Consider the following 22,630-nt stretch of genomic DNA (forward strand, 5'->3'; position numbering starts at 1 on the left):
AACTTCTGCCTCTATTATAGACACTTAGCAGAAATAATCTCACTCGTATTTAGGTTATCTTGTTAAACAATATTACCAGTGTATTTACAACCTAGAACATTTAACCTATAAATACCATTTGGGGGGAGGATAACATATACCACATGGTGCCATTAGGTTTTATTTCTGTCCAAAGCAATGAAACCTCCTCCTCTCATCTCAAAGCAGATTGTTCTTTGTACAAAGGGATGCCAAACAAACCAAAACAGCAGCATTTAAAATGGTAGGAATAAAAGGCCTGATTTTCCCTTCTTGAATTTAAATAGAATCTACACAAGACTGGTTACAAAGGGATGCCAAACCAACCAAAACAACAGCATTTGAAATAAGACAAAAGGCCTGAATTTCCCTTCTTGGATTTAAATAGAATCTGCACAAGACTGGTTACATTTGGTTTGAATATTTGAACTCAGGTGTGATGCAATTTTCAGGAAAGTTGCCCTCAGTTAGGTTTATCAAAGGCTCTGGTATTATTTATGTGAAAACTCATATATACGAAGATGAAATCATGGTAATGCTGACTTCAGCAGCAGTGGGGTTTGAACATCTGATTGGATTGAAAGTTCTTTTCCCAAGGCAGTTCTTATCCTGTGATAATAATTTACTTTTTCAGACATGCAAATACATTCACAGTGATAGTCTGAAGATGATCTGTTTTGCTACAGCCTTCCCAGCAGTGAAAGGTAAAATACCTGAGTTATGGAGCCTCTCAAAGAAGGAATGGTCTCAACTGAAACTTTATTGGTTGGAGTTCCTCGTGTTATGCTCCCCTCCTGTATTGTTGTGGTACCTGATTTGAAATAAAGACATCCTGATAAATCAGAGAATAAAAAAATATCCACTCAATTTGAAATAATCAAAAATTCTATTGAGAACTGTTAGTTTACATTAAAATACAGGGGAAATTTCAATTTAACAGCTGGCATATGAGGCAGTTAGGCTATTTCCTCTTTTAACACAGCCTTTTACAGACCATAAGTATTTTACAGCATTAACTCACAGCAGTTAATTTATTTTCTTTTGATGAATTTGCTATAGTGAGCAGTTTTACTTCAAAAATGGCATGGCTCATAACAAATATTTTGAAGTGAGCCATGCAGACAGGAGGAGCCAGCTACAAATACACATGCCTTGGAAAACAGGGAACAAATTAACCCTGTAATCTTATGATTCTTATATAATCATAGAATACTTTAAAATAACACTTCAGCAGTTAATTCTCTTGGTTTTCTCAGGCTCTGACAAGAGTTTTTTAATCTGTGTGACTTTCTTTACCTCTCACCACACTTTCATGCTGTGCCCTGACCAGGAGTCCCTCAGGCTGGGAATTCTGGCTTCTGGGTGAGAATTCTTCTTGCTTGATATAGGGCAGAGAAGCTATTGAGGAGAAGAAAAAGGTTGAGGTTTTTAAATTTTCTTTAATTATGGATCATTAAATAGTCTGTATAAAACATGTCAGCTTTTCTTTCCTTACCAGATTTGGCTGACTCTTGCTGCCTTGGCAGCCCAAGGGATATTGAACCCACTGATGGCTTTGCAGTTTCTTGGGCATAGGAAGCTTGACTGTGGGATGTTAAATAAGTGCCAGGTGTTCCCTGAAACAACAAATAGATGTTAATTCTTGTTTCTGGAATGAGGAGTCACATCTCTCTTTAAAGGAGAATGCTAAAACTACTGTGATCCTATCTGGAAATGCTACAGTGCCTCACTGTAGAGCACACAACAGCAGGAGTGGACTGTCACTGGTAGTCTGGAGATGCAGATCACCTAAACTGGATATTCATGCCATTAAATGTGGGTAAATGTTTCATTTCTAAAGCTCCTTTGGACTTTTAGTATTATATGTACAGGTAGGTCTTAAGGGTTAATGCTGTGATTCCATAAATGAGTACAAAAAGCTGAAGATTGGAGAAAGGGCAAAAAAATTTGACACAAGACAGATTTTCAAATAATAATTCTCTTACTTGTGAGATCGAGCCTCCCATGATGAAGGAAGGTTTTTCTGATGGCACACTGGTTTTGGAGGATGGAATGAGAGGTGGTGGTGGTCTGGTGGGTCTGGTTGTGGGCAGGCGAACTCCTTCAGGAATATTGGTTATCACCTGGTGAGGGGCTGGCTGGAGAACTTGAGGGGAAAAATTGTACATTAAACACTGCAGTGTGAACAGAAATAGCAGAGTACAGCCTCACTGGGCTAGAGAAACACTGAGCACCTATTCACATACACACACAGAAAATTATCTTTCTTCTATTAACTCAAAGTGTTTAGAGAATAATTTGGTGCTCCAGATCTTTACCTGGAGGGACACTGTAGCGAGCTGCATTCATCTCAGGCTGGGGAGAGGCTTTATTGACTTCTCTTGGAGATAACCTGTAGGGTGATGCTGACCTTGTGGCTGCATTTTGCACTTGTGCTTCCTGTTCTATTCTCTTGACCTCAGCATAAGGCATATAGGCCACTGGTTTTCCTGGGAGGGGTGAAGTAATCAGAAAGAGAAGAAGCCTGGGTTAGAAACTGGAGTCAAAAGGTCCAATTCACATCACAGTTTTAAAGAAGGGACTACTCCAATGTTAGACACACCCAGCAGGTACAAACAGTGCAATTAAAAAGAAATATTACTGTGTTCCAGCAAACTTTTGTGCCCTGTTTCAGTGCTCAGTGTTCATGTATGAGCACAGTTAAGATGAATATTTTACTGCATGGAGTACACTCTCCTACCTACACCTTAAGCTTCTGGAAAGGCCTCCCCTAGAACAGAATCATCTGCTCTTCTCACCCTCATGCTCCATCTTTCTCTGTAGGAACAACTCATTTTTGGGTTTGACCAAACAGAACCAGTTTTCTGCCTTTATATAAAGGGGCAACAAGGCAGCTGTTCAACAGTAAGTGCAGCGCAGGGGGCAGGTCCCTTCCAGCAAGTTCATTATCAGTTCCTTATCACACTAAACTGCCACTCTCCAACAAGGCAGCAGTGTAACACACAGACACAAAGCACAGCTGAGGGAACACCAACCTTCCCACTCCACACTGGGGCTCTTGGAGGTGCCACAGGGGCTCACAGCACTCCGATACTCCATGTCCAGCTGCTCCTGGCGCTGCCGCTGCTCCTCCAGCAGGGCTGACTCGTGCATGGCCTTGATGTGCCTCTGGTACAGGGCATAACCACTGACTGGGGTGCCCACAGGGACAGAGCAGGGGCTGCAGGAAACCTGGGGACAGCAAGGGGACAATGCCAGGGACACCCTCACCCCTGCAGTCTGGGTGTTTCAAAAGGTTCACACCTGGTTTTAAGCTACTTAACCTACTTTCCGCATGAACAATACAATAATAAAGCAAATCATCTTTTTCTTCATTTGTTTAACATTTTTTTTTCCTGACTAGATATAGGGGTAACAAACACTCCTTCAAACATCAATGAAAAGTGCCCATACCATAGGTGGGATGACAGCAGCTCGGTGGTGAAGCTGTTGCAGGTCCATCTGCCCTTGCTTTATTGTGGATGATACCAGGATTGACCCAGTGGGATTTAACAGTGAGGGCTTTGACTCCCTGCTGAAGATACTGGAAAAAGAGATAGAAGGGAAAAATATTACCAAAAGGAGCAAGATTATACATCTTAAAAAATGTACAGCCACAACTCTTAAATTCAAAAAACCAACAAAATTATCAAAGTGGACAAAGAGCTGAAAAGTCACAACCATGTTGTGTTTTGTCCCACAGCACATACGGTAGAAGAGGCAACAGATGCTGCTACATTTTCATAATACACAGAAATACCAAAATATGAGCTCAGAATCTCCCACATCAGAAATTTATGTGTGAAGTACTTACATCAATGCAACCTTCTTTCTAGAGAGTGCTTTGGAAAAACACAAAAGGTAGGAAGGACTACATGCATTTAGTGCACAGAAAATTAACAGTAGTCTACAATAAAATGATTTCACATGGAGGGCTAAGACATTTGTGGAAAAATGATGTTTGAAGAGGCAAGGGAATGCACAAACACCATCACTGCACTCTTCCAAAGCCCACATGCACTCCATGACACTGGATACTTTTGACATTTAAACATCTATCCCTGGCACTGTGTGTATATTAAATCACTGAGAGGGAGGGGGGCACTGGCTCCAGAGCCACGCTGGGGTGACACAGGAACTGCACCAACAGAACACTGAAAGGACTTCAAATACCCTCAGTGGTGTCAGCCACTCCCAAAAGAGAACCAGCTCCAGAGATTGTCCATCCAAAGCTCTACTCACCCCTGCCTGTCAGGTTCTCCATCAACTTCCTCATCAGCACTGCAGGTGGCACTGGAGTCATTATCTGAATGGGATTCTGGTCTGGCTGCAGTCACTGACTGGGACAGGCTGTAGTCCATTTCCTCTGGTTCTGACTTTTCCTTGGGTTTCTCCATCTCTCTCTCTTTGGTATCACTCTCTATTTTCACTTGAATATTCTCTGGTAGCCTCATTTCAGTCTCTACAGGTTCTACTTTGGTATGAACTGGAAGAGTAATCACAGGCTTAGCTTCAGCTGAATGGCTCCTACTGTCCACCTCCATAGGCTCCTCAGCCTCAGTGTTTATTTCTTCCTTGACCTGGGGCTCAGGGTTCTGAGTTTCAGTTGTTGTTACAGTTTGGGCTGGTAAGGAGGGAGATGTGCTGGCTGCAGGTTTAATGGCAGATTCCTGCTCTGCTGGGGCCTCAGTGGTTACTTTTGGAGCAGCAGGCTCAGATGGAGTTTCTTCAGTCGGTTTAGCAGGTTCTGCTGGAGTTGGAGATGGAGCACTTTCTGTATCAGAACTATTTTCAGCACCTGGGGAAAAAATGTTTTGCCATGGAAGGTTGAATCAATGAAATCTGAAAAATTGGGTGCAGTAAGGATCCATCAATTTTAACCAATTCATCTGCTCAACCAACTACTCAAAACCAACCCTTAGTCATCTTCTCTCATTCATTGTTTATGAATTCTATTGCCTTTTGCTCTATAAAAGGCCAGCCAAGATTGACTGATGTTGAGTGTCTATAAATAAGCAGCTGCAACCAAAAAATATATATTAAAAAAACCACAACAACAACAAAAAAAACCCACTTGAATTTGCTTGTCTGAAGCTTTACTGAGACTACTGACTACCAAAGGTTACATTTATTTGATTCAACTTGTTTCAGCACTCCAGATGACAGCATAATCAAAGCATCTCAAAATACTAAGCAGTAAACATCTTTAGGCTGCTAAATTCTAAAAATGCTGCATCCCCTTGCGTGAGTTCAAGTCGCTCAAACTCAACTGAAAGAGCATTTGAACAACAACAACACCATGAAGTGCAACACAGCTTTCTGAGCATATGATTAGCACAAACCATGGGCCCCTTTCTGTGCACACCCCAGTTTCCTTCCCAGAAAAGTTACCTTCACTGTCTTCTGGGTTCTCTTCTTCATTAGATGCTTCAATGTCTTCATCCTCCTGAGCTGACACAGTGGAAGCCACACTCTCACACTGGGACACATCTCGCTCCTCTCGGGGCCTTCGCGAAGACTGAGGAAGACACAGCATTGACAATGTACTGAAAATTCACAATTATTGCCTTTTACACATTCCCATTTACCAATCTGAGGTTGAAATGAAGGACAGAGAATCTCTGTTTAGCACAGTCATTCACAAAGAGACACTTTTCCAACTTCAGACCAACTTTTGCTGCTCCTGACCAAAACCAAGTTTGGCAATCAACCATGGTCTCACAGCAAGTTTGGGGGACAACAAAACAATTGCAGCAAACAGACCCTGATGTTCTTCACCTCAGTGAGAGAAGACCAAGGCAGCACTGCAGCTTAGAGGATTCCAACACACAACATTCTACTTTCAATGCCCCCAAACCTTCAGTTCCTGGACTTCTGCCACCTGTCCTGCTCTGGTTGGTAAGGTCAGTGCCTGCTGTGTCTCAAGGAGCTGTTGTACATCTACAGCTGCTCATGCACTGGTGAGGAACGGGGCTTCCAGAGCACTGAAGAACTCTTCAGGCTCAAGTGTTTTACCTAGCACAAAACCTTCTCTTGCATTTTAAAGCAAGAAGTGGTTACTGTCACAGGTCAGTGAGCCTTGGTCACCCTTTGTAGGAGATTTATGTCACAACACAAAAACAAGTAGAAAAGGAAATGAGTGGAGATTGCAAAACAGCCTTAATGAAGTGTGATGAATGACTTCAGAAAGATCCAAGTTTTTCCCTGCAAAAAACTCAATGTTCACAGCTCACCTTCTGTTTGTGCTGTTGGAGGAGACTGTCCAGGTTGTGTCTCCTTTTGTAGTTGAAGTAGAAGTTCTTACACTGAGCTTCACTTTTCGTCCCAACCATTTTGGCAATCGCTGCCCAGTTTCGCCCGTGTTCCACCAGACCTGGTCAGACATAAAGGAAGCAATATTTATGTGATCAATAATTCAGCCATCCAAACCTCAATAAATGGAACAACAATGCCTACAGGAAGGCAAGATGTCCAAACAGTTCTAAGTAACCCACAGGAAAAGAGTCAACGTAAGTCTCAAAAGATGATTTTGTCTCTTAAAGCTGCTTGCTTTTTCTTTTTTTCCAAAAAAACCAACAGCAATTTTCAAATCAGCATAGTGTTGGCAGAAGTCCCAGCAAATATATTCAGTGATTCAGTGAATCCTTGAAATTTTGTAAATGCAAGTATCCAGAAGGAAATCAAAGGCTTTACAAGGTTTACCTTTCTTAGCAACTTCCATTTCTTCTTCTGTCCAGCGGGATGTCTCCACAGGCTCTGTAGAAGCTGAAAGAGAAACAAAGACACTGAGCAGAGAAAAGACCAGGATTCATTATCATGACACCAATTATGCATCCCATAGTCCAGAAATCTATTTACATTATGGCTTGCTCAGGCCACTGCGGAAAGCTCTCTTGTCAGAGGGAAACAGTCAATCTCCATTAAACCAAGTCAGAGATAGAGAAGGAACCACCAAAAGCTCAGCAGAGAAAACTCTTCTAAACTATTCTGCCTACAAAACTGGGATTGATTCTCTGTCAAGGAAGATTTGTAAGTAACTTAGATGCATTTATCACTAAAATTTTATTTAAAATGTCAGTAATTACCATCAGCTAGTAAAAGCAGCAATCCAACATGCTCTAAGCTAGTTCAGTGCTGTCTCACTGCTGGAATGGTTATTTATTGGTTAGTAGTGTCAAGGAATCTACTCTTCCTGTATTAACTGAGTCTCCAACTGGATAAGTGGACAAAAAGAAAAGAAAACAAAAAAACCCAGTAAAAGTAAGCAGGAAACTAAGTATGATTCAATATAGAGTGCTTTTAGTGCTTTTCATTCACTCCTCTGGATTTTGTATAATTCTGTTTAAATTTCTGAACAGCACTGAGCTGCACCAGCCTCCATTTCCTTTCTATAAAATCTGCCATTACACACAGCATGTAACAAAGACCCTGCAACAGCTTCCATTAACAAACCACAAAAATAGGACACTGTAAAGCATCTGATCCACTGAAAAACTATTTTGGGTTTTTCAGAAAACCCTGCAAAAATGGTTTAAAAATAAAAAAGAGCAAAACCCACTATTGCTTCAGACTTATAAAACCCCACTGTATCAATGGAGCAAGAATGTTTCTCACAATCTCTGTTGTTTACAGCTATACAAGACCTGATGTGCTCACTTTGTTCTTTATAGGCAGAACATCTGAGTAACAGAAGAGTAGTCACAAGCTCTAGAATAGCAGCTGCCTGTAACTACCCAGCTGAAGCATGAGGAATAACAAATTTTGCCACTGCAGAGCACCACAAGAAAAAACCACAACCTGCCCAGCCATCCTGGATAATTATTTACCAGCCACAAGATATTCTGGTATTTCTGCATCAACACAAAGTAGGTCAGCCTTTTCCAAAATACACTCAGAGACTGCATCGTCTTTTTTAATCATACCAGCCAAGAAAGTAACATTTCATTTTAAAAAGCCTCTTGCCATCTAATGCAGAAACAACAACTTGCCAAGATCTATTTCAGCTTATGAAACTCCCTGAAGTACTCAAATATCAGGCCAATTATTTAACAGCATCCTCAGTGAGCTGCAGCCTGTAAGTGAATCTGTGTCACCTGGATCTCTGCAGCCCCATCACGAACCTGCCCAGGGAGACAAGGTGTTACCACACAAGGGCTGAACTGCCTTTTCTCCCCTCACATCATTCTAACAGTCAGCTGATTGCACATGCACTATTCATGAAGTTACACTTGTGAAGTTCAGCAGTTCCACACAGTCACAAAATTATAAGCAGGGCTAAGAATAAAGCTGGAATATTAACCAGGAAAACAGGAGTGCACTGCATGCCCGTGTCAGTGAGGAGCCTACACCAGCTGGGAGTGCTGTAAATGCTACTCACAAGGCTCTGGTGGGGGTGGCAGAGGTGGTGGTGGCTCTTCAGTGGCTGCAGCTGCAGCAGCATTTGCCTGTGCAGCCTCATTTGTCATTGACCTGGTGATTCTGCCCTTACGCCGCCCTTGGCTGTTGGCGGTTTTTCGGCCCCGAGGAGCTGCCTGTTCCCTCTCCTCTGTTTCCTCTGGTGCAGCTTCAGTTTTGTCCTTTTCTTTGGTATTCTCTCTGGGAATAGGTAAAATATAATTCAGTCACATTCAGAGAGCCATTGTGAGCAAATATTCCTGAATATCAACAGACACAAACAAAACTCCACAAACCCAAAGGATGCCTTTAGTGAAACAGAATTCACTTATTGCCCACAACTTCCAGCTGCCAGACAGTGACACAGATTTTGTCAACTTCAAAGAAAAGATGAATACTCCATGTGTGATAGAATATATGAAAAAAGCCCAAATCAACAAGACATGGAAATTATTACATGTGCAAAATAATAATTCCATTACTTTTTCCACTGATCTGATTAGCTCAACAAGACAGAGAAATTTTTATGTCCAAAAAAAATTGTTTCATATACAAAAGGAATAGTTTTCAGTTCAGATTTCACTGGCAGGCTAATGCAAATCCTATTCTGATCTTTGCCAAAACCAGCAATCTAGGGTGAATTCATGCATTTCAGCACATACACACTTACTTAGATTCCTCCTTCTCATCCTTCTCCTCCTCATCTTTCTTTTCCTCCTCTTTTTTTTCTGATTTGTCTGATTTTTCCTCTTCTACTTTTTCTTCTACCTTTTCTTCTTGAGAAGGACGAGCAATCTGTTGCTGAAATGAAATAGGATTTAGATGAACATTTGATCACACAAAAGTGCAGCATCTTGTCCTCAGAGCAGCACAAAAACTGATGCTGCCTTACTTCCCACTTGATAATATTTTAAGTTACTGGAACTGCACAGGGGTCAGCATAAGAACAGAATAACTCTGCTTTATATCATGTAAATTCCATGGAAGTACAGGAGTTTTCTGCAGCATGAGCATGGAGGTGGTTGTGTACAATCACACACCGGCTGCTGTGTGTCCCACTAAAAATGAACAGCTGAATTTTAAAAGTGCTTAGGGAGGTTTGACCCGTGTAGTGAGAGGGTGTTGCTCCTCTCAAGTTTTATTTTTAACTTTGTGCATTTTATAGTGAAACATGATCTTACAACTAGGGAGCAGAAGGTCTTGTAGCATGAAAGTTATCAGCAACTCCAAGTGCCTTTGTCAGAACTGTCACTAATATTTAAGAAATATAATTGTTAAAAAATTGGGTTGGGAATTTTAGACTTACATTTCCAGTGAGTTTACAGAAAGAATTATTAAAAGAACCAACAAAAACTCTTTTCTCTGCTGAGATGACAGTTTTACAAGCACAGTGCTTGTCTCAAACAGATACCCAGAGTACATTTGGCAATTCATGGAAACACAAGGACAGAGAACGACAAGACAAGGACAGAGAATTACAAGATTGCTGTTCTAGCACTTCATGAACTCAGATTTTACAGTCTACTAAAAAATTCCCCAAAATAGGCTTTTCTTTTTCACAGAGGAAGCAACCTCCCTATGAGTGCAGCAGCAGGTGTCACTGTTTCACTAACTAAACTGAGGCTGGAAATAGTCACAAACTGACTTGGTTTTGACATTTTATAATGTGAACTGGATCAGAAACCCTAAACACTAACCACTATCATCTTGCTGCAAATTGTTAGCAATTAAGGTGCTGGTTATTGATTATGCAAAGACTTCCTTCAAGCAAGATGTCAGAGACGTGCTAAGATAAATTATTTCCACCTTGCTAGAGAGACTGACCTGAAAACAAGGAGTTAAAACTGCATTTAAAAAATTAAAGAGAATTATTTTGTATATAATCTATTGAGAAAATAATTGTTGACAATCCTGTTCTTAATAGGACAAGTTAACATCACTTGGTTGGTTCTCTGTTACCCAGTAACTTTATTTAAGCTGCATAATCAATGCATAAACACAAACCTTGAAGGAGTCGAAGCCTCGGTCAGCGACGTTCCTGCACATTCATCTGCTGATTGAAACTTTTACTGTCCACACAAGGGGATGGGCTTGAGCTCAGGGCACGGCTCAAAAGGGCAAAACCCACCCAGCAGCAACATCCCAGAGCTCCTTAGCAGAGGCTGCCTGACCCAGCAACGTGTTTATTCCAGGAAATGGTGTCATTCTGCCACTTAAGCTCCTGCAGCAGTGCTGCCCCTCTCACACAGCACCTTCTAATCTCCCCGGAGTCACCAGAGGTGATCCCCGTCACACACAGCCCTGAATTTCTGTCTGCTCACATCACTGCCTCCCACCTGCTGCCAGCCACACACCCTGCAGGGACACAGCCAGCACTGAGTGCTGCTGGGCCACCACACTCACTTCAAACTTCACTTAAAGAAACCTTCTTCCAATGAGTTGTTTAAGGAATTCTCTGTAATTATAGAATCACAGGGTGGTTTGGGTTTGAAGGGACCTTAAAGATCATCCAATTCCAAACCCCCTGCCATGGGCAGGGACATCTCCCACCAGACCAGGCTGCTCCAAGTCCTGTCCTGAACATTTCCAGGGATAGGCAATTTAAAGCACCATACAGCCATGGCTTTCTCTCAATTCTATGTTAAAAACTTGCTCTACAATTGACAAGCTTTGGTTTAAGACACATTTGTTCAGTTGCCTCTGTGACACTCTAGAACAGTTCAGGCAGCATTTTATAAAAAGCCCTTTCTAGACCTATTTGAGGACAAACACACATCAGAATTTTATTAGCCTTGCACCTCTTCACATCCTTGATCCAGGACTCAGTTTCTGTCATGTGGAACCCCCCACACTGAAACCTGAGCCAAGCTGTGCTCCCTGCATTCTCTGAAGGACTTCAACGTCCTTACCATGATTAATATCTCCTCCACTGCAATATTCCACTTGCTTGCCTTCTAATTTACAAAAATATATGAACTATTAAGAGTTTAAGCTGAAGCACCTGTTATTTGCCTAAGCCCATCCTGGAGCACCTCATAAATCTTACATGACTTGTGTTTGCCAATCAGCAAGAAAGTTTCAAGTTGCTACTGAGAGATATGAAAAATATCAGCTTCAAACAAAGCTGGGGCATGGGAGGGGGAAGGGGTGAGCTGCTTTCTGCAACTGGAAGATAAAAGTTCTGGCAAGCCAGGCAGTTCAACCCTCTCAAGTTCTTTTTTACTAGCTGTTATAGATGTTGCTAATTAATCATTAATAAAATTATAAATACAATTTTTTTTTTGCACCATGTAGTTCTTTACTATTAACATGCTAACTGCAATACTTCTGAATTCAAACTTCCAGAAGTGGTAAAATTTCCCTTTCAGAGTGCTGAGAGTATTTCCTTGAGTTGGCAAGTCCAGCTCAACCCTCTCCAGAGCTAAAATCCTGGCACTTTCTTGCATCCTTCCCAGAGCACACATGAAGCCTGGCCAGCCTTGCCCAAAGTTTAGGGATCTGCTGTAGCACTTAGAGTGGATCAACAACCAGCAATTACAGAGTACAACTCTGCTTCAATTCCAAGAGCAAGTAATCTGAGCTGAACAAACCTTCAGTGCTCCAGCTGATGTATTCAGTTACTCACATATAAATCAGCACTCACAGGAGCAGTCACAAAGTCAGGCAGAGCACCTTGAGCTGAGCTCACCAAGCAAATCCATGCTCTTGTGTCTAAAGCTGGAATTAAAATTTTTCTGTTCTATATACATTATCCAAGGTAAGCAAGCATTTATGGATAGAAAAGTCCATCCAAATTTTGAATTCTAACATTTCCAATATTCTGAAATTTAACAATGTGGAAAAGACATTTAAATATACAGTAATGATTTTCTAAATATCTCAGAATCTCCAGTTCCACTGCACTAAGCTGAGCCAGTTCTGTCTCCTCACCCCTCAGAAGAGCACCCAGCAAAGGCACCCCTCAACATGTGACACCTCCATGGCCACACCAACCTCATCTTACAGTGGCACAGGGAGCTGAGCCACTCCAAATGGCAGCACTACCTCTGCCAAGTGTCCACAGAGACTGTCCACATTTATTTCCATCTTCTTTTCATTTGCCACACACCCAGACTTTAACTGCAATCCTTCCCCAGCCACTACTCCAACAGCAATAACCCTTCCTATTAAAAAGGATTATAAGACTTAGAAATTCTAACAGAAGTCCTGGCAAAATTGAAATTATTTCCAGTGATTTCCCCCATCAGAGCAGAAGCCCTGTGAAATCCTGTGCACAATGACAATGCCCTTATCCTAAGCAATCCATCCTTTGTGGGGTACAGCCAAGGTGCTCTGCCATGACAGGACTCCCCTGGTAGAACACCAGCCCATCATTCCAAAGGTTTAAGTACAACAGCACCACAGAAGCACAAGCCCATGGTCATTTCTACTGAACAAGATCCACTCCTCAGCTGAAGCTGTTTGCAACAATTTTATATTAAAAATATTCTTTTACTGGGACTCCTAGAGAACGTTCATTGTGTATTTCAGTGCAATGTTTACTGGCTTGCAGAGCAGATTTGTGCAGTCCCAGAGTTTCAGGGGTATTTTTTTCAGGTTTCTCAATACCCACATTAACCCTGCTAGCCCAGCACATGTATTTATAAGCTTTTGCTACATAAAATGCTGTTATTTTCATCTCTGAAGACTTCCAAAGGAACACTTCCTGAATCAGCAGGATTTTTTATTCACATGCATTAAATTGGTCTCTTCTGGCTCTGAAGTTCCACTTTGACTTTCAGCCTGACCACCAAATAAAGACCACTATTAATTTCTGCTTTTTGACAAACACTGACATTATGAACTGATGATATATTTTCCACTGCAAGTCACATGCTAAACCTAATTTCTCTTGGCTCCAACAGAGGATTTAGGGATGGATTCAACCTCAATATCTGTGGCACACTCCTCAAAGAAAATGAAATGTCATATTAAACCAAGTAAGAAATGTGCAAAGGAAGAAGATATTTCAGAGAATTAAAACCAAAATAATCAACAACACCCTTGAGGTCAGGATCACTTAAATTTTAAAAGGGCAACAATATAATAAAGGAAAAACAATTACTTCCCCTCAATGGTTAAAATATGTTGCTATCTCAGATAATGAAACAGTTGTAAATATGAAGCAATAAAATAACAATACCCAAGTGATGAATAAATTCAATGTACCTGGTTTCTTCCTCTGCGTTTGCCATAATTCCTTCGCACAAGGGCTTTATAATTTTCATTTTTCTTGGTCAAATAATAATATAATACACAGTCAGGAACATTCTAAAGTGAAAAAAGCAGGAGAAAGTAGGGTTTACTCCTAATGAAAAGATTTTCGTTTTTAATTTCTCCAAACACTTAAAACTATTTAGCCCTCAGACTAAAGTAGAAAAGTTTCTATATATTATATATATATCTATTATAATAATAATTTATTATTATATTGGAAAGTTAGGGATCTCATCCTATGTTTATATCAAAAAATGTCTTACCTTTCGTTCCAAGTAGGAAGCAATTAGACCAAAGTTCTTGGGATGTTGGACAAACCTTTAACAAATCAGAAATTATTTCAGTTTAACAACATAATCCATGATCCAACAAGCAAAAACCATCTTGCAAACAATCTGTTCCATCAGCAAGCCCTTCATTTACACAAATGAAATTTGCCTAAAAAGCCCAGTTTTCAGATTGTGCAAATTTAGAACTGAGCACTTAAAATGATAAAATGAAATTCCTTACCTACAGTTCCCATTTTAATCTTAGCACAGAACTAAAGTACTTTTGAGAAAATTTTGTATATAAGGACTAAATGTATGTGAGCACACCCAGACGAAAAATAGTCTAAAACTTTTGCAATATTCATGATAGCCAATTAAGAACATTTTCAAATATTATTGCACAAAAGCTTCAGCATTCCTGATTTAGCTTTATGGCGTTGGGCATTTAACTGTTATTCTGTCATTTCAACGCAATAAAAAGAAAAGATAAGAAAGGCCATTACTTTTCCTTAAAAATCTCCTTCTCATGGTCTGTCCAGACATTCATGAACTGCCTGTCCTTATAAACCTTCATGGGATCCTCCATGAGCCCGTTCATGTTGATGAACTTCACCCTTCTCTGCTCTGCATCGAACATCATGGGAGGGATGACAGAGAGCTGCCGCATTTGCTTCTCATTATTCTGCAGAACAAAAGACAAAGTAAAGAACACCCAAAATGCTGCTACTGATGTTTACAGTTCTTGAATTACACAGCTCTTAAAGCTCCACGTTCACAGGCAGCTTGGAAGTTCTTTTTGTACACCACTCTTGCAGAAGTTGTCAGTATTGCAATAAACGCTTATGGGCAGCTAAAGGAAATAGTGTCACAACTGGTGAAACACCAAAATGATGGAGGGTTTGAGAAAAGGAAGAGTTTTCACATGTTTGTTACAGCTGTAAAAAACTAGGTTGCAGCAAGCCTGCAATGAACAGCCACATGAGAAAAATCTAGGGCAGATACAATTAGAAAGCAAAACCCTCAAAAGAAAAGTGTTTGTAAGATCTGCTTCAAGCCACACTTCACACAGATTCTCTTAAAGAGAGAAGAGCTTTCTCTTCTCAATGAAACAAACCCTCTACAAGACACCTTGCACTGCCAGTGAGAGGAGATTTATTGGCTGTGCTTCTGCAGCAAAGCACAGGCACCAGGCTCACCTCCTGCTCAGAGAGCCCATCGATGATTTCTGAAATCTCGTGCTCACTTCTGGCAATGGTTGCTGAAAGGCCAGCCCCTCTTTGGCCAACTCTGAAACAGAAGGAAAAAGGATAAAGTGGAAACCACCTCTATCTGCAGCTTTTGTACACCACAACAACCTCCAAAATGCTTTATAATGCTGTTAGCAGTCTCCCAAATCAGCTAGGGCTGGTCTTTCTTAAGGAGAGTCAGAGCACAAACTCTGTCATGTCCTGCTTGGCTTTACAGAGAGTTTGCAAAGCTCAGCAGAAAGGGCACATAAAAAGTGTCACCACCAATTCCACTGCAAAGTAGGTGCTGCAGATAAATGAATTTGCTTCTGCTGAGCATTCTGTTCATCATGGCACAGAAATTATCCCCTTAATTAGTTCAACTGATACACCCTGAAAGAGCCTTTTTTGTTTTTTTAAGAAAACCACACTAAATTTGCTTTTTATCAATTTGGTCAAGGTACTAATACAGCACTGAGATTTGTTACAACAAAACAAAATTTTCCACCTGTGAATTGATGGGGAGAGCTGTAATTTGAAGAATTTTTCACCTTGTGATCTTTACCCTTAGGAACACCACAATAATATACTACAGCACCTGGGTCAAAAAGCATTTCAGAGGTAAAAATCACTACTAAATGGAGAGACAAAATACCTCCAAGATTTTACTGAATTCATCCATTTGCACAAAATCTGAGGAAAAAGCCCTTCATTTTTACATGGCTTAGAGCACAGCTATAGACAGAAAGGCCATTATTTTACAGAATGTAAATGTAATGTAAAGAGATGATCCCTCCCCAAATAGTTTACAATGACCAAGACATAAAATATTCTTGAAGTGAAACTTCTTATGTATGAGTGCTGTTCCCATCCTAACAGTTTACTTTCTTTTCTTGATTCCAAAAAATCTTGCAGCCTTCACAGTGTATAGCCAACTCTCTGCTTTCCCCATGTTTTATGACAAAAAGGTGATGTAGACAGATGGTTACAAGAGATGAGATTAAATCTTTATGGGGCTTGAACTCTCAAAGGTGTATTGAAATGATTTCAAACATCAGATAAACAGATTTCAACACAACTGAATCAAACTTGACCTAATTCTAATTTAAATCCTATCTCTCTACCTACAGCACTGCAAGGTGAACTCTCAAGTGAAGTGCATTTCATTCCTTTTAAGATTCCTTGTAGTTTCCATCTTACAAATGTCTGATAGATTAAAATTAAATAATAGGTCCTTAATTGTCGCACCTTGAATATTTTAAAATGCAAAACTGTCTGGAATAAAATTACCTGGCAAGTACAATAAAAGATCAGTCAAACTGTTAATTAAGAAGATAAATGGTTTTTAAGCGTGGAGGCTAATGAATACAGGGATTATGAAACAGAGGAGTAACACAGACAGTGATAGAAAAATATCAATGTAAATTGGGGTGTGTGCCCAAAATGAGCAGGCTCACGGGAAGCTGATGCTTCAGCTGCCTTCAGAACTCCACAAAACTCTTTTTGAGCAGCTTAACTCTCCTCATCTCACTGACACCACAACCTAAGCAGCCTCTGCTAACTGGCCCTTTTCCTGTGTTCCTATTGGAAAATATGGGGTTTGACAGCAGATGTGAAAAGGGACATGGGAAAGGAGCCCTGTGGCCATCACCACAGCCTGAGAGACACCAAGGGATGAGGCTGGCACTGCAGGGGAGGGACAGCAAAGGGGACATTTGTGACAGTGGACAGATAAAGTCATGGAGATCCTTAGGATGGGAAGGGAAACTTGAGCTCAATGCCATGGAAACACAGTGAACAAAGGGAAGAACATTTCACTTTATACTCCGTGACACAAAGCAAAAAAGTCATGAATATAAAACTTCACCATTAAAATTAACTAATTTTATTATAAATAATTGTAAAACTTAAGGCTGAAGAGATATTTTGCAGGAATATTTCAAATCTCCAGGAATACCTTTGGAATCTTTCTTGCTGTTCTCTCTGCTTCCTGATTTCTGGGAATTGTTTCTCATAGTACTCCCGTGTTTTGCTCTCCTTGGCTTTCCTGCGTGGATTATTTTCTATCCTGTCCACTTTCTTCTCCCATGCCTCCATCAGCTGATCATAACGTTGGCAGATTTTCTGTTCCTGTTAAATTCCAAAAGCAAACCTTGAACTAGGCAAAATACACCAAATGATCAGTACCTGTCCCATGGGCAGGCTCCTGGACTGCACAGATTTTTCCTGCTCCAGTCCCTTCCATGTTGAAGGTGACTTACACCAAATTTCCAGCACAGAGAAGGTGAGGAAGTGGATACAAAAATGGAGATTTTTAACACGATACACCATTTCTCTGCTTTACACATCCTAGTGGTATTTGGTAATTGTCATTACTGCCTTCCAGAAATATCCCACACTTGTTTTAGCTCAAGGTCTTATTTTTCTAATTAATATATTTGCAAATGTAAAACAAGGTTCCAGACAGAAAACCAGGCACATGCTCCTTTTAGAAAACCATGGTGCTCTCACCCGTTGTTTTCTTGCATGGTTCCTTCTTTTAAAGAATAGGATCAGCTTTTTCCTCATCACCTGGTTTCTGGAGAACAAAAGTAGGGGAAAAAAAGTGAACTACATAAGAATAAAGCATTTCAAAACTACTCAACAAAACCTATCTCAATTCCAGATGTCACATCTTTATTATGAATAACAGTTTCAGGGTAAAAAATAGGAAAAATTCTCAATGAAGTTGAAATACCAAAATCACCTAATACTGTATTATTTCAGAGAGGAGATTCTTGAAGATGGCTGGAATAAGCAATTGAGACACAAAAGGTTCCAACTTCAAGGCAGGTGCTCTCCTTAACCACAGGAGAGATAATATGTTAAAATGAAAAAAAATTGGTTTAAGCTATTTTGCTTTTATGGGGGAAAAAGCCTTTGCAATTCAGCCCTAAAGCTAAATTTTCCAATATATTACTCAAGAAAAAAGTACTTTGGAAGTGCTATACAAATCTATTTGATAAAGTGGAGCAAGAACTGCTTTTTTTAAGAGAAGTTTTTAAAGGACAGCCAACTTAATGTTTATTATTTATTTTTGTCTTTAAATGAAGATGGAAAGGCAGAGCTTGCCTCTGCCTTCAGCACATATAATGCACACCTTGCAGAACTATTTTACAACAAAGAAATCAGAAAGTCACATGGACTGGAAGCTTTTAATTATGGTTTAAACTCACACATCCTATAGCAATGAAAAATGTCAGGGAATGTTCAAGTCCAGATCCCCTGATGGGACAATGAGAGGGAATTAAAGCACTCACGTTTTGATGTTTTCATGGTAGACCTTGGTGTCTGAGGGTTGGTTGTAAAGTGGCTGCAATTTGGGATGAGAAAGGAACACTTAGCACTTGGCAATGCATGAAACTGTAAATGTGTATGCACCACATTTAACAATATTTTAGTATTCTGAGAACAGTGCACTCAATCTGAGATGCAGCAGAGCTGAAGGGACTACAAGATATTCAGCACAAAGCACAAATTTCATTACTTAAAATTGGATTATAACTACTTCTGTATATAATAGTACTTCATTTCTTCATACTTCAAACTGTTCTCTCAAATAGATTAAAATGTACTTTAAAAATCACACTTACATGGCAAATGAACTCACTCAAGCCCCAACTCACAGTGCATTCAGACACACATTTCTTCTACACACACAGAACCACAGCTGCTCAGCACAACCAAATCAAAGCAACTGGCAACACAGAAAATAATACAAAAGGAAAAAAACAGAATTCCACAACTTACCAATTCAACTTTTGGACCAAGACCTTCAAAAATCTTGTGAGCTTCTTCTGCTTTTTTCTGCAAATAAGATTTTTTTTGGTATAGTCTGAGTAAATCCTCTGAAGTTCATGTCAAATGTGGATCTGAACTCTATGTTCTCTGCTAAACCCCTGCCTGAACACACAAGATCCTTCTTAACCTACTTCTGCAATGTTGCCTCAGCAAATAAAGAAACCTGCACCTGAATTGTTTGGTAGTGACTCTGATCTCCCAGTCTGGAAGCTGATAGAGCATAAAAGCAGAAACTGACCTCTGCAGTTCAAACAAACTGTGCATTTCATAGTACAGCAAATCATTATAAAAAGGAATAAAGGTGTCCAGTAAAATAAAGTACACTTGGTTTTGAAAAATGGAATGAAGAGACTAAAATTCTCCAATTGCCAAATCAGGGAGTGTGAATCCATGAGTACATAAACACACAAAGTGTGTCAAAGGTCCTTCATTCAAACCAAGTGAAAACCACAAAATAATTCTGACCCCTCCTTTCATGCTTGAATGCTTGGGACACAGTTGTACTGTACAAAATCTAGCATTGTTTTGCAGGGGGATTTTAATTCCTAAAAAAAACCCCAATCTATTGTAATAGAAGTTAGCTGTTCCTCTAAACTACAGAACAAAATTGGGAAATTAAACAAACATATAGCACTCTCACAGAAGATCACAATACTTTCAAAACCCCCAGATATCTGAGTCCCTAATCTCAAACTTCCATGGGAAAAAAAAGGCAGGAAGCATTTTTGCTGTTACTGTTGGCAATATTACTGAGCTCCTGAACTTTTCTCACCACTTAAACAACACAAGCTCATAATTCACCCACATATTACTACTTAAGATTTGGATAAATGAACAGATATGAAGTGCCAGAAGTCAGAGTTTATAAAGAAGGCAAAAAATCCTACAACATATGCAGTTTTTTCTCTTCAGCTAATTTAAAAGTAGAGTCTTCAGCCAAGTTTGTCAGCTCATGTGAGGAATTCAAGATGAATTTCTGAGGCATTTTTCATATCACACACTTAAGAGGATATATATGTGAGGATATATAAGAGGATAGATAATTCATGCATCTCAGCACAAGGATGAGACCCAAGGAAGATCGAAGGAAGACTCCCGTGCTCGAGAATAAAAACGTCATTAAAATGTCTTTCATTTAAAGAAGCTAACAAACAGCAAAAGAGGGGTGGGTAAATCAGTAAAACAGATAGATTTGCTCCATGGAAGTGCATGAACACCTAAAGAATGTGAGCTCAGGGGCAGAGGGAGGCCTGGGCGAGGGGCAGGCACTCACCCGGTTCTCATCGTAAATGATCTGGACGATGCTGCGGTGCTTCTGCTCCACGGGCGGAGGGGACAGCGGCCGCTCCGGCTCCGGAGGCTTCGCAGCTTCCTCCTCAAGTTGTTGCTAAGAGACCAAAGAAAGAAAATCAGCCATCCATGCTCCCCCCACCAGTAATTAGTCACCAGAGATAAAATACGCTGCTGATCAGTCAGCACTGCCTCTTGTGTTGTTTTGCACTGACAAGGAATGAATGAAATGGTTTTAATGCCCTCAGGGACAATAATAAGACTATTTTTTGTACTATTGGTAACTCAAATTACCTGTGCACAAGACTCACCTGCCTTGAATCAGTCTTGTTTCAGCTTGACAGTTAAAGCCACTGTCACTTTGTAATTTATCATTTAACTGTAAACAAAAGTATCAACTTTGGAGAACAGTTACATCAGAGTCGCCTTCTCACAGTGGACATAAACCACAGAGCTGCCTTTCTGTACTGTAGATGTTCAAGTGTCACCATAACTGCTGTCTTATGGCTTCAAAAGGTACAAAAGTCCTTCTAACACGCCACAGAGAACATCATTCTGAAGGTACTTCACAGCAAAAATAAACCACTCCACATGCATTAAAGTTCCAGGACTGTTACAATACCAAACAAGCAAAGAAAAAAAAACAAAAGCAAAAAACCACCCTGTACTCCTTTCCTAGCTAACTACTACCTTCCCTACTAAATCTACTGCTGTGATTTACTTTCACATCAAATAAATATGGTTGAGTGACATCTTCATTTTTAAAATATCCTTCACCTGTGCCTGCCACAAATATACAGCAAAGAACTTCTGACACCAGGGATCCATCCTGCTTTAGAGTCCTGGTTAGAATGTGCTACATTGCTGGGCAAGAATTCCCTAAAATTTTAGCAGAATGCCCTAAGACTTGGGCTCAGTTATTTCAACATCAACTTTGTGGTTTTTTTAAGTTAAATCACAGACAAATGTGCACAAATGACCCTTCAGAGATGAGTTGCACAGCACTTGCTGATTTTGTGGAAAAGTGCACAGAGAGATAAGCATCATTACCACACAAACAGGTACTCAGTGACATCCTTTTTTGTTTTTCTGCTGGAGGTCACTTTACAGCTCATTAAAATTCAGACATAATTAAACACTTCCAGACCATAAATTGTCTGTTTGTTATCCTGGACCTACAAGTTAACAAATCCTACAAAGTAATTCTCATTTCCTCCAGAGTTCCAACTAGAAGAGTAAAGCTGGCACTTTTTCTATCTGGATCTTTGAAAGTCAGAAAAGGAAAAGGACTTTGTTTTTGTCAATGACTAACAGATGCCTCAATTGAAGGGTGGGTTTACTTGGCCACAACAGCTCCTGGGAAAGCAACAACTTCTGCCAGCAAACACTTCCTTTGCTTCCAGTGGCTGAAGTGCAGATCTCTGATGCAAAGCATGGCCAGGGCCATGCAAAAACAAAGTGATATTTCCTTTTTATTTCTCTGCTCTCTGTGTTTGTTTGCACCTCTCCTACTACACTTTCCCCCAAGGCTGGCCTTAGCTCCAGATGTGAGGATGTCTTGCCCTTAGGAAAGCAGATGATCCAGGGGCTTTTGTACAAGCTCTGGTTTTGGAGATGCATGCAAGGGATTCTCCCCTTGCACAGACTGCAAAAGAAGAAAGATGATCCTCCCCTCAGCCAGCAGGCAGCTCTGAAGCTGAAATTACAGTCACAGTGCCCTTGTTTCACAGCAGTTTCAAATATAAACCCATCTACTGCTGCTCTTCCTACGTGGCTTTCTCCTGCTTTCAAAAATGTTTAGAACTGTGTGGCATCCAACTTATTTAAAACAAAATCACACATATAACCCTTCCTTTCAACTTCTTCATCTGATTCATGTAACCAAAAAATTCACCATCACCAAATGAGGTTTTTCCACACCTCTCACTGGCAGAAAACAAGAGCAGTGCCTGCTGTGCTTACTTGCTTTTTCTTCAGTTTCAGGATCTGCTGCTCCACTTTGGCGATTTCGCGATCTACGCGGTCCATGCTCTGGATCAATTCTTCCTTTGACAGCTTGGAAGGTGAAGCATTTTGGTCCTCCCCACAAGGCTGACCAGAAATTGGAGAAGATGGTCCCTCATGCTTTCCTCCAAAAGCTGGGTCCTTCCATGGGGACAGGAGATGGGGGGAGATAGAGAGGAAATCAGTCATAACTTGGGAATGAGTGCCCAGTAACCAAACACCCAGGAATTGACAACAATTTCCAATTATCTATATCTCTGTTGAGAGACCAATTAAAGTTTTCATAATGCTCTA

General features: G+C 40.4%; 1 protein-coding gene across 7 annotated transcripts in view; it reads right to left on the reverse strand.

The window, feature by feature from the left end:
- Positions 1 to 22,630, reverse strand: part of NCOR1 (nuclear receptor corepressor 1) — a 55,742-nt gene that overhangs the window by 15,833 nt on the left and 17,279 nt on the right. For 6 of the 7 annotated variants that reach the window (XR_010030240.1, XR_010030241.1, XM_063173940.1 and 3 more), the window contains 23 exons: positions 22,295 to 22,477; positions 20,316 to 20,429; positions 18,992 to 19,048; positions 18,502 to 18,554; positions 17,714 to 17,780; positions 17,160 to 17,332; positions 15,173 to 15,263; positions 14,480 to 14,658; positions 13,971 to 14,025; positions 13,660 to 13,761; positions 9,122 to 9,252; positions 8,435 to 8,652; positions 6,760 to 6,822; positions 6,291 to 6,430; positions 5,449 to 5,575; positions 4,300 to 4,855; positions 3,472 to 3,601; positions 3,054 to 3,249; positions 2,337 to 2,507; positions 2,004 to 2,164; positions 1,514 to 1,634; positions 1,315 to 1,416; positions 732 to 829 (listed from right to left, as the gene is read on the reverse strand). Coding sequence is in view for 5 of the 7 variants with exons in the window: in XM_063173940.1 (XP_063030010.1) it covers positions 732 to 829; positions 1,315 to 1,416; positions 1,514 to 1,634; positions 2,004 to 2,164; positions 2,337 to 2,507; positions 3,054 to 3,249; positions 3,472 to 3,601; positions 4,300 to 4,855; positions 5,449 to 5,575; positions 6,291 to 6,430; positions 6,760 to 6,822; positions 8,435 to 8,652; positions 9,122 to 9,252; positions 13,660 to 13,761; positions 13,971 to 14,025; positions 14,480 to 14,658; positions 15,173 to 15,263; positions 17,160 to 17,332; positions 17,714 to 17,780; positions 18,502 to 18,554; positions 18,992 to 19,048; positions 20,316 to 20,429; positions 22,295 to 22,477 (3,288 nt within the window). In the remaining 2 variants the exon portion in view is untranslated. Of the gene's footprint in view, positions 1 to 731; positions 830 to 1,314; positions 1,417 to 1,513; positions 1,635 to 2,003; positions 2,165 to 2,336; positions 2,508 to 3,053; positions 3,250 to 3,471; positions 3,602 to 4,299; positions 4,856 to 5,448; positions 5,576 to 6,290; positions 6,431 to 6,759; positions 6,823 to 8,434; positions 8,653 to 9,121; positions 9,253 to 10,455; positions 10,686 to 13,659; positions 13,762 to 13,970; positions 14,026 to 14,479; positions 14,659 to 15,172; positions 15,264 to 17,159; positions 17,333 to 17,713; positions 17,781 to 18,501; positions 18,555 to 18,991; positions 19,049 to 20,315; positions 20,430 to 22,294; positions 22,478 to 22,630 lie in introns of those variants that run through there. The other variant, XM_063173941.1, reaches the window with a different exon arrangement.

The sequence above is a fragment of the Melospiza melodia genome, chromosome 21 (assembly GCF_035770615.1).
Source record: "Melospiza melodia melodia isolate bMelMel2 chromosome 21, bMelMel2.pri, whole genome shotgun sequence".
Lineage (NCBI taxonomy): Eukaryota > Metazoa > Chordata > Aves > Passeriformes > Passerellidae > Melospiza > Melospiza melodia.